At 45.4% G+C, this 15,553-nt stretch overlaps 1 protein-coding gene across 1 annotated transcript in view; it reads left to right on the top strand.

Moving 5' to 3' along the window:
- Positions 1-152: 152 nt before the first annotated feature.
- The window catches only part of RELL1 (RELT like 1), a 72,245-nt gene continuing 56,844 nt past the window's right edge, over positions 153-15,553 (top strand). Inside the window, exon 1 of the mRNA XM_008067837.2 lies at positions 153-323. Coding sequence (XP_008066028.1) covers positions 236-323 — 88 coding nt within the window. The 5' untranslated portion in view covers positions 153-235. The remainder of the gene's footprint in view (positions 324-15,553) is intronic.

Here is a 15,553-nt window from a genome sequence, read left to right as displayed (position 1 = left end):
GGGCGGGGCCCCGGAGTGGGCCTCGTGCCGGCTTAGGGGGAGTCCCGGGCGCGACGGGGAGAGGCGGGGCCGAGCGGAGGTGGGTGGGGCCGAGCGGAGGTGGGTGGGGCCGAGCGGAGGTGGGTGGGGCCGGGCCACGGTGGGGCGGGGCTCGCTGCGCGCGGGGGTGAGCGCTGCCACTCGATCCGCCCGCCGGCTGCGGAACTGCGCCGCCTGCCTGAACGCGGACGCGGCGATGGCACCGCGGGGATTCCCGGGGTCCGCCGTCCTCGCCGCTGCTGTCTTCGTGGGAGGCGCCGTGAGTTCGCCGCTGGTGGCCCCGGGTGAGTGCCCCGTCGAGGCGGGGCCGCCGGGTGCCGAGCTGGGTCCCCGGGGCGCGGGAGGAAGCGCCGAGGCAGCGCCGCGCGTCCCGGGCCGTCCGAGCCCTGGCACAGCCGCGGGATCCAGGCGCTGGACATCTGGCGTCCCGGGGTGGCCCAGGCAGGGCGCGGCGCGTGGCAACGGCTCCGTTCCTCCCTTCCCGCCTTGCCTTCCCCCGGCCTCTTCTGAGGACCCGCATCCCCCAGACCCGAGCCGTGCGGAGTGTAGAGACCGGGCCTGGTGTCGCTTTCCTCCGCGCGCTGCCCCTGTGGCCGGGCGCCTCGGGACCCGCAGACCCCTTTCCTGCCTTCCTTGTCCGCGAAGGCCCCGCGAGCGGAAGATCGAGACCGAGAGGACCGGGTGCGCTGTCGCCGCCTCCCTCCCCCTTTTCGAATCTTAAAACCTCGAGGAGTTCCAGTTTCTTTCCAAGTTTGCATTTATTTTAGCGGCCGATGATTCTTGTAACAGGTGTGGGAGTCCAGATTCCTTCCCGTATATCCTGGATAAATCAGGCTCGGAAAAAGGGAAGGCGCGTCTGTAAACATACATTTTTTCCCCCCTTCTTTGTGTTGATTCCTGTCATCACAAAAGGAACCTTCTGTGGTCAGGGCAGGAAGCCACCAGCAGGCATGCCAAAGTGTTGTCCCCAACGATGAACTTATGAGCAGGAGTTTTAAACAGAATTTCTTAAGAGGTGTAACTTTCACAGAAGCTCTGACTCTCACTCTGGTTATTATAATAACCGACATTAGGGCTTCCCTACCACTGTCCCCCTTCTTAATTGCCACCTCACAGCAGTTTTTTTTAACAATACATATATATGTATGCCTTCTTGGCCATTTGGGGTTATCACAGCCAGGAGTCTTGCATCAGCAAGTTCTTGCAAGCTTGCCTTCAGGGGCGACTCCTCTTCAGGTCCCAATAATCAGCATCTGGAAGCTTTCCAACTGTCTTCTCCTCCACAAAGCTACATAAACTGCTTTTCCTCCTGAGACCATTCCGATCACTTACAGCTTTTAAACTGGCTTATCACTTTGGCCTTGGCTTTTTCATAGAAACCAGAGTAGGTGGGGAACGGAAAGGGATGGATTCTATGTCTCCTGAGTCTTTATCAGCAGACCTGAATTTCCTTTAACCATCCATCCTGGTGATGACATGTTTTATTGGGCGGGAGATTCTGCCTTTCATTGCTGAGACATGCAGGTGCATAATCAGGTTCAAGTTGTACGAGAGGTCGTAGATAGTCCTTAAAGGGCTGGAGTTAGTTGCTTCAGAATTTGGAAAAGAGCTTAACCTGTGAGTCAAATTGTTAAAAGCACATGATGCATATCATTAGCCATCAGCAGGAAAAATCCATCCCCAGAGTGAGTTCATGTTTCAGTGGCTCTCTGAGCAACACCCAGGTCTCAGGACTGGACTATGACTGAAGAAATCTCTTATCTAATTGCACAGTAGGCCTTAAAAACTTTTTATTTTAGATTCAGGGGGTGCATGAGAAATATACCCATATATTTTGTTACCTGAGTATGTATTGTGTGATGGTGAGGCTTGCGCTTCTATTGAAACTGTTCCCCTAATAGTGAACATGGTACCCCGTAGATAATTTTTCAACACTCCCCCCTTTTTCCTTTCCCCTGCAAGAGTCCCCTGTTGTTCCCATCCATATAACTGTGTATGTCTAGTATTTAGCTGCTGCTCATAAGTGAGAACGTGCAATATTTGACTTTCTGTGTTAATTCGCTTAGAATTATGGCCTCCTGCTGCATCCATGTTGCTGCAAAGGACATGGTCTTGTTCTTTTTTTTTCTTTTTCTTTTTGACTACGTAGTACTCCATCATGTATCTGTATCACATTTTCTTTATTCAGTCCATTTTGATGGGCATCTGGGTTGGGTATATGTACCATGTTTTCTTTATCTAATCTACTGTTGCTGGGCCACTAGATTGGTTCCATGTCTTTGCTACGCATGGTAGCCTTTTTGATGAAAGTTAATGCTTAAGAAGCATGAGGTGTCTGAAAAGGAGAGAGTGACAGACTGCACATTTGCCAGCATGTCTTGAGGCCTGTATAAAGAGAGAAGATGCCCTGAGCAGCCAACAACTGATGTCCTTGGAATCTGAGACCAGTTCATGTTTGTAGGCCGAGCTTAAGGAAGTACTGAGAGAGAGAGAGAGAGGAAATAATGCTGAATGCCTACTCTGTGCCAGGCTTTGGGGTGGGTATTTTATATGCATTTAAAACCCTCTTGAAGTCCTTATTTCCAGTGAGCCAGAGAGGTTAAGCAACTGGCTCAACATCACATGGGTATTGTGTTCATTCAGAGAAGCAGAATCCCTATGAGTGTGTGTGTGTGTCTTTATTTATATCTATATTTGCTTGATTCCAAAGTTCGTTCTCTTTCCATTGTACCTCATTACTCTCTGTAGAGAAAATAGAATATGAATCAACTTCTGCAATCTTGCTGAGATTATAAGATGGAGAGTTTGGACATCATAAAGCAGTAAGCATGTGATTATCAGAAGTTGTGAAGCAGAGAAAAGAACCGGTAGCCTCACGGTGGGTGGTGGCATGTCTCTTTCACGTCACTCACAGTGAAAAAGTCTCATTAAACTGTCTCTAGCAGCAGCATTTGAAACATATACCACAAGCCCTGAAGGGATGATTTTCTGCATCTTGGCTTATTTATGTCCTTAAGTTCTCTGGTTACTCGATCTTTGGGCATATTAGTTTCTCTACCAGGCAGTGGGCACAGCCCTCAAGTAAGGAGTGGGTGGAAAAGGTCCAGGTGCTGGAGAGATGAGAAATGCAGTCTCCTTGGGCTCTGTGGGCGTCCATCCAGCCTTCTGACTCCTCATTTAGATGCTGAAGATAAGCTTTATTACATGCTGGGTTCTCCTGTGGCCAGGTACCTGCCAAGCTGCACATCCACATAATACTGAGTTGTTGTACAGAATGTTTTGAAAAAGTTCCCCCTTGGAGCTTCGTGCCCAAATTCAATTTAAAGAGGAAATTAAAAATTTGAGAAGTGCCTGTCATTCCTTATTCCCCTACCCTCCTCCCGAGAAAGAAATGAATCAAACTGTTTGGGAGTTGGAATAGTTGAGCTTGAATGTGAGAGGAGATCAAAGCCCCAGGTGATGCAAACACAAAGGCAATGTTACTTTTTAAATAATTGTTGGGCTCTGATGCTGAAGCTTAATTTCATATTGGGACAACAGAGAAATGATTGAAAACTGACAAAGAGAATGAATTAAATTGTTATTGGTTAAAACTGTTATGTTGAGTGGATCCTAATAATTTAGGGCACGCACTTCAGTAGTTATAAAGATTTGATGTGCGACTGAAGGCAGGTAGGGTAGTGAATTTGGTGTGGCTTACAAGGACTAGAATTGGAATTTGGAGTTGGTACATTGTAGACACTTGGCTCTTTTCGGAAGAAGGACTTCAGTGTTGTTTACTACCTGTTTTGTGGCAGGCAGAGGTCTAAGTATTCAGATCATTTAATTCTTACAAAACCCTGTCTGGTATTTATGTTTTTTATTCCTGTGCCTGTAGATGAGGAAATTGACTTTGGAGAAGTTGAAAAAGTCATTCAAATCTGTAAGTTGGATTTTGATGTTGAGTCAGATCTGTTCGATTTGGAAGTCCATTCTTCACTATTAACAAACCACTTTTTTTTTTTTTTTTTTTTTAGGAAGAAAATTATTTTTACTCTAAGGTATTTATAAAGAACCACTAAGTATCAGGGTAATGACATGATGTCGTGAAAAGAGCACCCAGCTTTAAGTCAGAGCCCTGAACTTGAGTCCAAAATGAAAAAGAGACCCTGCCACCTGCAGAGTGTGGTTCCCTCGGCCTCCATTTCTTCACCTGCAAAATAGGCATTTTGCCAACTTCTGTCTTTATCTGCTTTACTGTCAGCTAGTGGGATCAAATGAGCTGTTATCTCTGAAAGGTCTTGGTAAAAAGCAAAGTGGCATTTATCTTTTGTCCCATGTATCTTTTTAAAAAATTGTGTTTCTTTCCCCAAAATGTTCATTATTAGGCTTGACTTAAAATGTCAGTTAAACTCCCTCACAAATGTAAACCATATATACTATAAAGTTTTCATTCTGGAAGTGGTGATGGCTTTGCAGTGATGGATTCATTGTAATTTTAGAAAAGCCCAGAGTGTCACCTCTGATTAATGAGTTTGCTGCTGTTGACTGGAAGTTAAGTAGCCAAGCCTTCTCTTCCCATTTCCCCTCAGCTAAAATAAAATGCTAGGTATTTTTGGCAAATCCTCCCAAAGATTTAAAGTGGGGGAGGGGGGAGAGAATCACCTCCGATCCCATTTTTTCAAGGCACTGGCCACTGTTAGCATGTTTTATTCTGGGTTTATCTGTAGGCATTTTTAACTTGGATAGGATTATAATGCAATACAGTTTTGTATCCTGACTTTTTAACTTTATGTTACATGTAAAAGTTTCTCCATTTTTCCACACACTTAAAAAATGGCTGCATAATGTTCCATAATATGAATTCACTGTATTTTACTTCACTGTGATTGTTTCTAGGAGATTTTAGTTATAGCTAATTATTTTAAAATGAGTTTTAAAACTTAATGTTTCAGTGAGCATCTTTGTGCTTAAAACTTTGAAACCTTTTTTGAGTTGGAGTCTTACTCTGTCACCCAGGCTGGAGTGCGGTGGCACCATCATGGCTCACCGCAGCCTTGACCTCCTGAGCTCAGGCAATCCTTCCGCCTCAGTGTCCCTACTAGCTGGTACCCCTGGTGTCTACTACCACACCCAGCTGATTTTTTTATTTTTTTGTAGAGACAAGGTTTCACTATGTTGCCTGTGCTGGTCTCCAGTTCCTGAGCCCAAGCATCACTCCTGCCTCCGCCTCCCAAAGTGCTGGGACTATAGGCGTGAACCACTGTGCCCAGCCTATGTGAAACTTTGACTTCCAAGGAAATGGGTTCCTGAAGAGGTAGTTTGAGGGTCAAAGGTATTCACATTTTTGAGGCCATTGATGACACCAGTGTTGACCCCGAAGGTTGTTCCACGTTCCCATCTGACAGCAGTGATCAAAAGGACGCACTCTTTACACCCTTGGCGTTTTCTCTGAAAAATGCATTTGCTCATTTTTTTTGGCCAAAATTGATACTTTGATTGTTTTAATTTGTACATCTTTGATTACTAGCAGGTTGACTTTCTTTTCTGTCATTTGAGCCATTTGCACATGTCTGTAATATTTTATGGACAATTTTGAAATACAAAAAACTCTGAAAACAAGGGTTTTTTGTTGTTTGTAGGGTTTTGGCATACTTTGCAGGTGGTAAAACTTAACCTGAACCAATTATAAAGTTCTATAGTATCTGTTTATCCTACTTGGTTGGCATATTCATATGTTTTGCTGCAGTAATATGAATGAGTTTGATTTCTGAGTGTTACATAGTGTGTGCCACATGCATTGCATTACTCCTCAAGTGTCACAAAGTCTGAACTTCAGTGCATCTGACCTCCAGGTTTTTAGATAAGGTATTACCGTCCCTGCATTTCCTCTTCTGTTACTCATCTCTTCCTCTCTGTTGGGAGCCAAATGTAAAATTGCTCCAAATAGCAAATATCCTATGGAGAAAATAAGTCCTCAAATGAGTGGCACCTCAGAAAAAGAAGTAGGGCCTTGGTATTCTAGAGTGTAATCTAATAAAATAAAGATACTTGGAAAAAGCTGAGGTTTCATTTATTGCTGGTGGCTTTGAGTGCGTGCCCGTTAGAATGGAAACTTGATGGGTAGATGGAGAGGTTGGGCCGAATTTCTCTCCTGCTGGTTATCAACACAGTTCTCTTTGTGAGAGAAACTGAATCCACCCAAGGAACTTTCTGGAGGGTGGATGGGGAGAGCGACTGGTCATCTGACCTTGAGGATGCTTTTCTAAACTTGTTGAACTAAGGGGACCTGCTTTTACATTCCCACTTGCAATACCCAAAGGCCCTCAACTTCCGGTCTGGGCTCACTGGCACTGTCCTGGGACCCCAAACAGGGAGAATTCCCCAACCTAGCATCTCCCATTCCTGGTGCCAACTGCCAGCCCTACCCTGTCTCCCTCTCTCATTTGTTTGTGCGCTCCTGTGTATAACTGCATTCCAACCACTGATAAAAGTGTCCATTTTGCGTGAAAAAAATGATTTTCCTTATCTGTATTATGGAGAAAATATGACTGAGCTGCCTTGTGGCAATTGCATGAGATAAAACTAGTGAGTACTTGACACAGTGGTTGGCACAGAGTAAGTACTAAAAAAGCAAATTACGATGATGATGATTTAGTCTGAACCAAATACTAACCCATCACAACTGAAGGATGAGACAAAGTTCCTAGATCCTCCAGAATTTTCTTTTCTGGTCCCCTGCCATCTGTTGCTCCTGACCTCTGGATGCTGGTGTGGGTTGTGCAAGGTGCAGAGGGGCTTGAGGAGGGGGTGCTGGGTAGCACCTGAGACCCCAAGAGGAGTGGGGAGGAGTAGGGACCAGTGGGCCTGGCATAGAGTTCTCTTGGTGAGGCACAGCCATTGGCCACCAAAATTAGGCAAGGGAGGAGAGAAAGAAGGAAGGAAACCATTTCCTTTCTAAAGGTAGACCATGACACTTTCTTTGGAAGAACTTTGAGAGGTTCACCCCTTGGTTTGTTTCCAGCCAGCTGATCTTATAGGTGTAGTCCTAAAATCATGCCAGTTTTTCCTTGGATTTGATGTAATGCATGCCTTTTGATTATCTAGGGTCTGACTGGCTGCTGTTCACCTTCTCATTGCTCACTGGCGAGTGTCTTGATGAAGACTTGCAATGAGGAGGAAGCAGAACCCTATAGTCTTAGGGCTGAAAGGGAGCTTGGTGTTCTCAAAGCTGCTTCTTTAGCAGATGAGGAAACTGACTCGTCACAACCAGGACTTACGTGAGTTTCTGTGCTCATTCTAGAGCTCTTCCATTCTCTTAAGCCGCCACTCCATAGAAGTGGGTCCGGCTTTGCTGCCTGTGGTGGGTTTCCTTGGTCTACATTTGCCCTTGGTCCTCACGCCCAAGGCCTGGTTTTTTAGCTCTTTGGATCTGGGATGAGGAGGGCCTGAGGAGAATAACCTTAGCTCACTGACTCGTGGGCGTAGTTGTGTTGTTCTTAGAAGGAATTTGGATGGTCTTGTACTCAATCCCTGTCTGCAGATGGGGAACCCAGCCCAGGAATGCTTAGTGGCAGGAGGAGTCGGGAGCAGCTGGAGTCCACAGCAGAGGAGCAGACCGTTGGGTTGGTGAGAGAGGGACTGTGTGTGTGTGTCTTGCTCCCCGCCGCAGGCACGGAGCCAAGTGCAGGGCCTGGAGTAGAGTGTTTCAGTAATTGAAGGAAGGCAGCCAGAGCCAGAATCCAGGTGTTATGGTCTGTGATGTTTTCTTTATATTAAAGGACGAGTTTCTCTTCCAGTGTTTACCCACAGATCTTAGTTGTAAGACCCCTCTCCTGAACTGGTGAAAGGCTGTTCTGTCTGCCGGCCCCTGTGGGCCATATTGCTCCAAAGATGGGACGACCTGGCCATGGAGAAGAAAAGACTGATAATAATGAGTAAGCAATTCCACTTTAGCAGGTGGACGTGGTGTGACACTGATGTCACACCTATCAGTGAACATTTTCAGCGCAAAGTTTTTCAAAACCCCAAAATCCATTCCTGAAGCACTTTACCAAGATAAACTAAATTCAGTTGTGTTTCTCTACCCAGTACTTCAAATGCATCTATTAATGGTATGCATATTATATTCCTGATTTTATAGTACTGTTTCACAGGTTAATTCTTTTATTTATTGGTTCATTCAGCAAATATGAGCCAAGTGCCCTACTGTGGTCCTCTGCCATTACCTGAGGGAATGAAGTGAAGTGAAGAAAATAGACTCAGCCTCTCCCTTTATGGTGTTATCAGGAAGATGATTAGTTAAACAAGCAAAATGATAACGTGCCATTATTACCTCGGTGAGGAATGTGGTGCTGGACCAGAGTACATCATGTGAGGCTGCGGTGGGCTGGGATTGGGGCATGGGTGGAGAAATGAGACTCCAGTGCAGTGTGGGCAGGTTTTCTGGAGGCAAAGAAGTTTCCCTTTACACTTGCACAAGGATAGTAAATAGTCGGGTGTCACCGAAGAGAAGAGGTGAGAAGAGAAGAGGTGAGAGCCAGCAGAGCTACCGCAGTGGTGCCCAGACTTGAGCATGTGGGTGGCCGACCGGAAGGTGGTTGTAACACAGATTGCTGGGCAATCAGAAGGCCTGGGATGGGGCCGGAGAATTGCTTTCTGAACCCATTGCCAGGTGATGCTGGCTAAGAATCCAATGTAACAGGAGTGTGTGGGGGAGGTGGGAGGAGCAGGTGGGCGGTCCTGCTCCACCTAGAATTCCCTCTCCTCTTCTTCCGGCTGTCCACATCCCGTCCTTTGCCCCTCCTTCAAGTTGAGATCAAGGATAGCACTTCCCGGAAACCTTTCCGAGGTGTGCTCACTGCCTTTATCGCCTGCTGTGAATAGACGTGTCCATGGACACATCTTGCATCCTTTGTGTGCTGTTTAAACCTCAGTTCTATGCAGGTGTTTCCACTGTGTTTGTTTTTGTCTTATTCAAGCCTCTTGAGGCAGCCGAGCATATCAGACGTACGTGAATATTCTCTTGCTTGACCAAATTAAATTCTTGCAACTGCTGTGAGGAGCAGGTTGTATATTCTCTGCAGAAAGGAGACCACAACTTGCAAGGAATTACCAATATAAATTGAAGGGAAGTTTCTTGCTCAAGTCACAAAAGAGGGGAAGCCAAAGCCAGTTTATGTTCATTATTCTCAAATGTTCTTTGCAATGTGTGAACTTATGTATTCTGTGCCCAGCACCACTAGCAGGAGTTTGTTTCATTTTGTTTCTTGAGTCGGGGTCTCACTCTGTCATTCGGGCTGGAGTGCACTGGCACAATCATGGCTCATTGCAGCCTCGACCCCCTGGGCTCAGGTGATCCTCCTGCCTCTGTCTCCTGAGTAACTGGGACTACAGGCACGTGCTACCACGTCTGGCTAATATTTTTTTTTTTTTTTTTGGTAGAGATGAGGTCTGGATGTGTTGCTCAGGCTGGTCTCGAACTCCTGTGCTCAAGCAGTCCTCTTGCCTCAGCCTCTCAAAGTGTTGGGATTACAGGCATGCCCGGCCAGGAAAGTTTTATATTTAGTTTGTTGTTAAACTTTCTCACTGTAGATCTGTCCACTTAAAGAGAAAACAAAGGCATCTTATGAATTGAATGTACATTTTGTTTTTAGTGGAAAGTGGGTGGTTATCTTGGGAATACTTCAGAAATTGTCCACTTGCTTTAGAATAAATATATGGAGGGGGTAATTTAGTTTACATGTCATTAGGTTTAGAACTGATTTCTGTACAATTTTGGTATGAGGGAGTTATTAGTGAAATAGTGATTTCAGTGTTTTGAAAAGACCAAATTAGACAGTTATGCCATGACCTTTCTTAAGTAGCCAGATAGGTTTAGACGCGTGGTTGAAGATTGATAAAGTTCCTGTGCGTGACATGTCACAAGACAGGTAGGGTTGAAAACCAACAAACAAAAAATTCCTTTCGAACTGACGCTGTCAAGTCTTCCTCCCTGATGTAGACACAAACATAATCTGGTTTTCTCAGATTCCTATAAGGGGTGGAAATTTGAGGAATTTACTAAGCTTTCTATCTTACAGTACAACTTGGGAGCCAGTTTTTGAATGTTCTAGCAGTTCCTCAGAGCTAGAAATCTTCAACACAGTCATGTGAATTATCCACATTATAAAGAACAGCAGCCTGGAATTACCTGGAACGGGTGAAGTTGCAGGTAGCGAGTAAGAGGCGCACCTTTATTCTTTGCACATTGTGCCTCATGCTTGTAAGGCACGGATGCTTCTCTTGCTTCCTCGGTCCTTTCCATCCTCCTCCCCCTCCTGAAGGCAAAACACAAAACAGCCACCAAAAGACAGGCGTTGGGCGTTGTTGAAAGCTGTGTGATGGAACCCAGAAGCTGGGTTTTGAAGGTGGAACTCATTTCACATGCGTGATTGCCAGCTTGCCAACTCAGTCTCCTGTGTGTGTGCATGTGTGTGTGTGTGTGTGTGTGTGTGCGTGTGCGTGTGCGTGTGTGTGTGTGTGTGTGTGTGTGTGTGTTTTGAGTCAGGGTCTCGCTCTGTTGCCCAGGCTGAAGTGCAGTAGCACAATCACGACTCACCACATCCTCAGCCTCCTGAGCTCAGGTGATCCTCCCTCCTCAGCCTCCTGTGTAGCTGGGACTACAGGCACACACTACCATGCCCAGCTAATATTTTTGATTTTCCTTAGAGATGAGATCCTGCTGTGTTGCCCGGGCTGGTCTTGAACTCTTGGACTCAAGCAGTCCTCCACTTTGGCCTAAGTGCTGGGATTACAGGCATGAGTCACTGCACCTGGCTGTCTCTTTTAATAGCCATTGCAGGTAAAATTTGTAGTTGTTTCTGACAGTGTGTGATTAATTTAAAAACGAAATTTTCCTTATTTGAGATATCGTTAGGTGTTGTTTAAGTATGTAAAATGAGTAGAGTTGGTTTCTGTCCTCCACAGACTTGTGATTGAGAAGGGAGAGATAAGCTATGAATACAAGTCATTATAGTATAGCAGAGAATTGTTTGGTATAATCAGAACTACAGAGTGCTGTGTGGGATCAAAGGAGGGAGACTTTCCTTCCGATAAGAGGGACAGAAAAGACTTCATAGTCTAAAACTGGGCATTTTAAGTGGACCTTAAAGGGAGTGTAGGGGACAAAAACAAAAACACACACAAAACCCAGCTTGAGCAAAAACAAACACACACACACACACACAACCCAGCTTGTGCAAAGGCACAGAGGTAGGAACGCAAAAGTCAGTGCAAATCTGGTGTGGACAGAGGGTCCTTAGTGAAAGTCCCATGAAATGGAGGCTGCAGAGGGGAAACTGAGGCTAGGCTTTGGAGCTCCTGAAGCTATACACTTTGTTGTACAGGTAGTGGGAGCTGAGGACCAGGTGACCTGACCGTGGACCAGAAGAGACCCTGGGGCATTGCCGTGTGATAAAAGAGCCCCAGAGGCTAAGCTGAAGAGGACAGGGCCCATGCTGTCCTCAGGGCAGTTGAGACCACTGTTCCTGTTTTCTCATCCGTGGGGATGGGGGAGGTGGTGGCAGAGTCATCAAATGAATAATGCTCGTCCTTTGTGAGTAACATAAATATGGTCTCGATGGCATAATAGATTTAATGCGATACCCATGATATATAGATAGAAACAGTTTCTTAAGGTTTAATGAGAAATGAGCCATGAAGAGAGTGCAGTGTGTACAGTCTTGAGAGTATGAAAGCCGAGTGTGCTCATCATTGGTGAAGCTAACTGAGCATGTATTTGTCTGAAGTTAGGGTAGAACCTCTGAAGTATACAGATTGCCTTGACTGTTGGATTCCGGTAAACCCTTACTTGCCAAAGAGTGTTGGGGCATTGTCATCATTCAGTCCTGTTGCTGGTCCTGTCCACATTGTTTGCTTCTCTCTGGAGTCTGGAGGGCTGTCAGCATTTAAATAAAACATGCACATCATCAGCACTGGGGTGATTTATGAGCCTTGCTTGGCTGAGGGCTCCATCTCTGTCACTTCTGAAGTCTGTTTTCTTTGTCCCTTTATTTCTTTTCTTTTCTTTCTTTCTTTTTTTTTTTTTTTTGAGTTGGAGTCTTACTCTGTCACCCAGGCTGGAGTGCAGTGGCACGATCATGGCCACTACAGCCTCAACCTGCAGGACTCAGGCGATCCTTCTACCTCAGCCTTCCAAGTAGCTGGAACCACAGGTGCATGCCACCATGCCCAGCTAATTTTTTGATTTAGTGTAGAGACGTGGTCTCACCAAGTTGCCCAGACTGGTCTCGAACCCCTGGACTCAGGCAATCTTCTCTCCTCTGCTTTCCAAAGTGCTGGGATTACGGGTGTGAGCTATCATGCTTGGCTTTGACTCTTAATTTCTTATGATGTGACTAAATAGATTTGGGGGAGGAAAAATGACCAGTGTGAAAGTGATTCAGGACACAGTCAGGGCCTAGGAATTATGAAGTGGTGGCCACACAGACAGTAGACTTGGAGTGTCTTGGTTCCTGGGTAGGTGGGAGGGAAAGGAAAAAGGGAAGACTTGAAGGAGGGAAAGAAGTTTATTTTGCTTTACCCTTCTGATAGTTGGTCTGTTGCCAACTCAAACTTGTGAGAAGGTTGATCTTTCCATACTGGTTAAGGGCTGCATCTTGATCTATTAGTCAGTAAAGACTCGTGACTTTGAGTCAGTGTGGTATAATAGCAACTATATATTTGGTCTTTGTCCCTGATTCCTGGTACAGAACTCTTTACAGAAGTAATCCTTGCAATTTCTTGAGTGTCAGGAGCATCTTTTATTATTCATGATGAACCTCTTTAGACCAACCTGAGTTGGTGCAAATGAGGTGACGCTGGAACTCTTGGTAGCCCTTACCAAGGATGGGAGCCGGTTGCGGGAGAAAGCCACCATGTGTTTAGAGGGTTGGACTTCTGTTCCCACCCCCTGATCCTTGGGAAAGGAGAGGGGCTGGACATTGGCGTCACCAATAGCTAGTGATGTAATCAACCATATCTGTGTAATAAAACTTCCATAAGAGCGCTGTATCAACGAGGCCAAGAGGGCTCATGGGTGGTGAACACATGGATGTGCTGGGGGCTTGACCCATCTGGGAAGAGCCTGGTAGCTGTGTGGTCACCCCTGTCCCCCGGTCATACCCTGCCCTATGCCTCTCTTCCATTTAGCTATTCCTGAGTTGTGTCCTTCATAATAAAACTGTTGTCATAAGCTTAGTGCTTTCCTGAATTCTGTGAGTCATTCTAGCAAGTTACCGAACCTGAGGGGGGTCATGGAAAGCCCCCAGTTTGTAGTCAGCTTGGCAGAAGCGCTGGCCAGGGGACCCCCTTTGTGGCTGTTGTGAGAGATAGGACAGTCTTGTGGGACTGAGCACTTGATCTGTGGGGTCTGTACTAACTCTGGGTAGTGTCAGAGTTTGATGAATTGTTGGACACCCAGTTGGTTTAGAGAATTGGGTTTTGGAAACATGAAAGTCAGGTTTTTTCTAGTGGGAAAAGGTAACTCAGGATATTAAAGCATTGTGACTGGAATAACCTCTAAAATTACGTGGTTTCCTATTTAGATAAAGGCTCAAAAGAATTTTAAAAAAATTTAGTGGGAAAGAAAAAAATTACCAGGTAATTGCTTACTATTTATATATTTATATTGTTTTTTAAGTGTAATAACGTAGAAATTATACCACTATGTGGTTTCCCTTGACCCTTGTTTCCTGTGGTATAGACCAAAGATTTCATAGCACTGTCTCTGCCACCAGTAAGTGGAAGCCTCTTATCTGTTATTACCATGGATTGTGGTTTTAGGGAGCCTCTTTACTAATCGTCAACCTAATAGTAACGGCAGCTCCTTATGAACTGTTATTTACAGTTTAAAAAAAAAAACTCTATTGATTAGCAAGACTTTTTTAAAACTGAAAAAAGTTAAAAAAAATACACAAGGTTTCATTAAGAAAAGATAAATATTGACAATACATGGGAGTTATTTTCTTTTCTTTTTTTTTTTTTTTGACTTGGAGTCTCACTCTGTCATCCAGACTGGAGTGCAGTGGCATGCTCATGGCCACTGCAGTCTCGACCTGCTAGGCTCAGGTGATCCTGCCGCTTCCGTCTTCCAGGTAGCTGGAACTACAGGCATGCACCACCACGCCTGGCTAATTTTTTGATTTATTGTAGAGACGATGTCTCATCAAGTTGCCCAGGCTGATCTCAAACCCATGGGCTCAGGCAATCCTCACACCTCGGGATCCCAGGATTCTTCTTGGGTTTTTTGTTTTTTGTTTTTTGAATCAGGGTCTCACTGTCTTGCCCAGACTGGAGTGCAGTTGGCACGATCATGGCTCACTGAAGCCTCAGCCTCCACCTCCTGAGCTCAAGTAGTCCTCCCACCTCCTGAGTGGCTAGGACTACAGGCATGTACCACAGCATTCTGCTATTTTTTTTTTTTTTTTTGAGTTGGAGTCTCACTCTGTCGCCCAGACTGGAGTGCAGTGGCCGCTCTCGGCCACCGCAGCCTCGACCTGCTGGGCTCCGGTGATCCTTCTGCCTCAGCCTTCCAAGTAGCTGGAACTACAGGTGTGTGCCACCACACCCGGCTTTTATTGTTTTCTATACCAACTTTTTTTTCTTCTTTTTTTGGGTTGGAGTCTCACTCTGTCGCCCAGACTGGAGTGCAGTGGCCGCTTCCGGCCACCGCAGCCTCGACCTGCTGGGCTCCGGCGATCCTTCCGCCTCAGCCTTCCGAGTAGCCGGAATTACAGGCATGCGCTACCACGCCTGGCTGATTTTTTGATTGATTGTAGAGATGAGGTCTCGCTGCCCAGGCGAGTCTCGAACACGTGGGCTCAGGCAATCCACTCACCTCAGCCTCCCAAGGCACGGGATTACAGGCTGAGCCACCGAGCCCGGCTATTTTTTTTTTTTTTTAACTTTTGTGGAGACAGATCTCACTACGCTGCCCAGACTGGTCTTGAACTCCTGAGTTCAAACACTCCTCCTACCTTGGCCTCCCAGAGTACTGGGATTACAGGTATGAGCCACCATGCCTGGCCAGGCTTCTTTTTTCTATATATCCCCCCATAAATAATTTGTGATTGTGCTGTAGAAAATGCTAAGAACAAAACACTAAAATGAAAATTAAAATAATTTATAATCTTACCACACAAAGATAATTACTGTCAACATTTTGGCATCTTTTTTTTCCTTACAAAAACTGGGATCATATTAGCTCTAAATACTGCCTTGTATTTATTTATTTTTCTACATAATATTTTTCATTGACACTTGAGACCATTTTGGGCAAAGTGGGATATAGCAAATCTGATCTCTTCATATAAAGTGTTTCTGTTTGCTTAAAGGTCAAAGGTCAGTTTAGGATTTGGAGAAGTTATCAATAGTTTTAGCAGTGTTACATGTCGATTATGGTGGCATTTTAGTTTTGCTTCTTATAGATAGTAGCAGGATTTTTTTTTTTTTTTGAGTTGGAGTCTCACTCAGTCGCCCAGACTGGAGTGCAGTG

The sequence above is a fragment of the Carlito syrichta genome, unplaced genomic scaffold, assembly GCF_000164805.1.
Source record: "Carlito syrichta isolate Samal-C Ts95f unplaced genomic scaffold, Tarsius_syrichta-2.0.1 Scaffold309784, whole genome shotgun sequence".
In the NCBI taxonomy this organism is placed as follows: domain Eukaryota; kingdom Metazoa; phylum Chordata; class Mammalia; order Primates; family Tarsiidae; genus Carlito; species Carlito syrichta.
This window is presented reverse-complemented; position numbering and strand designations above follow the sequence as displayed.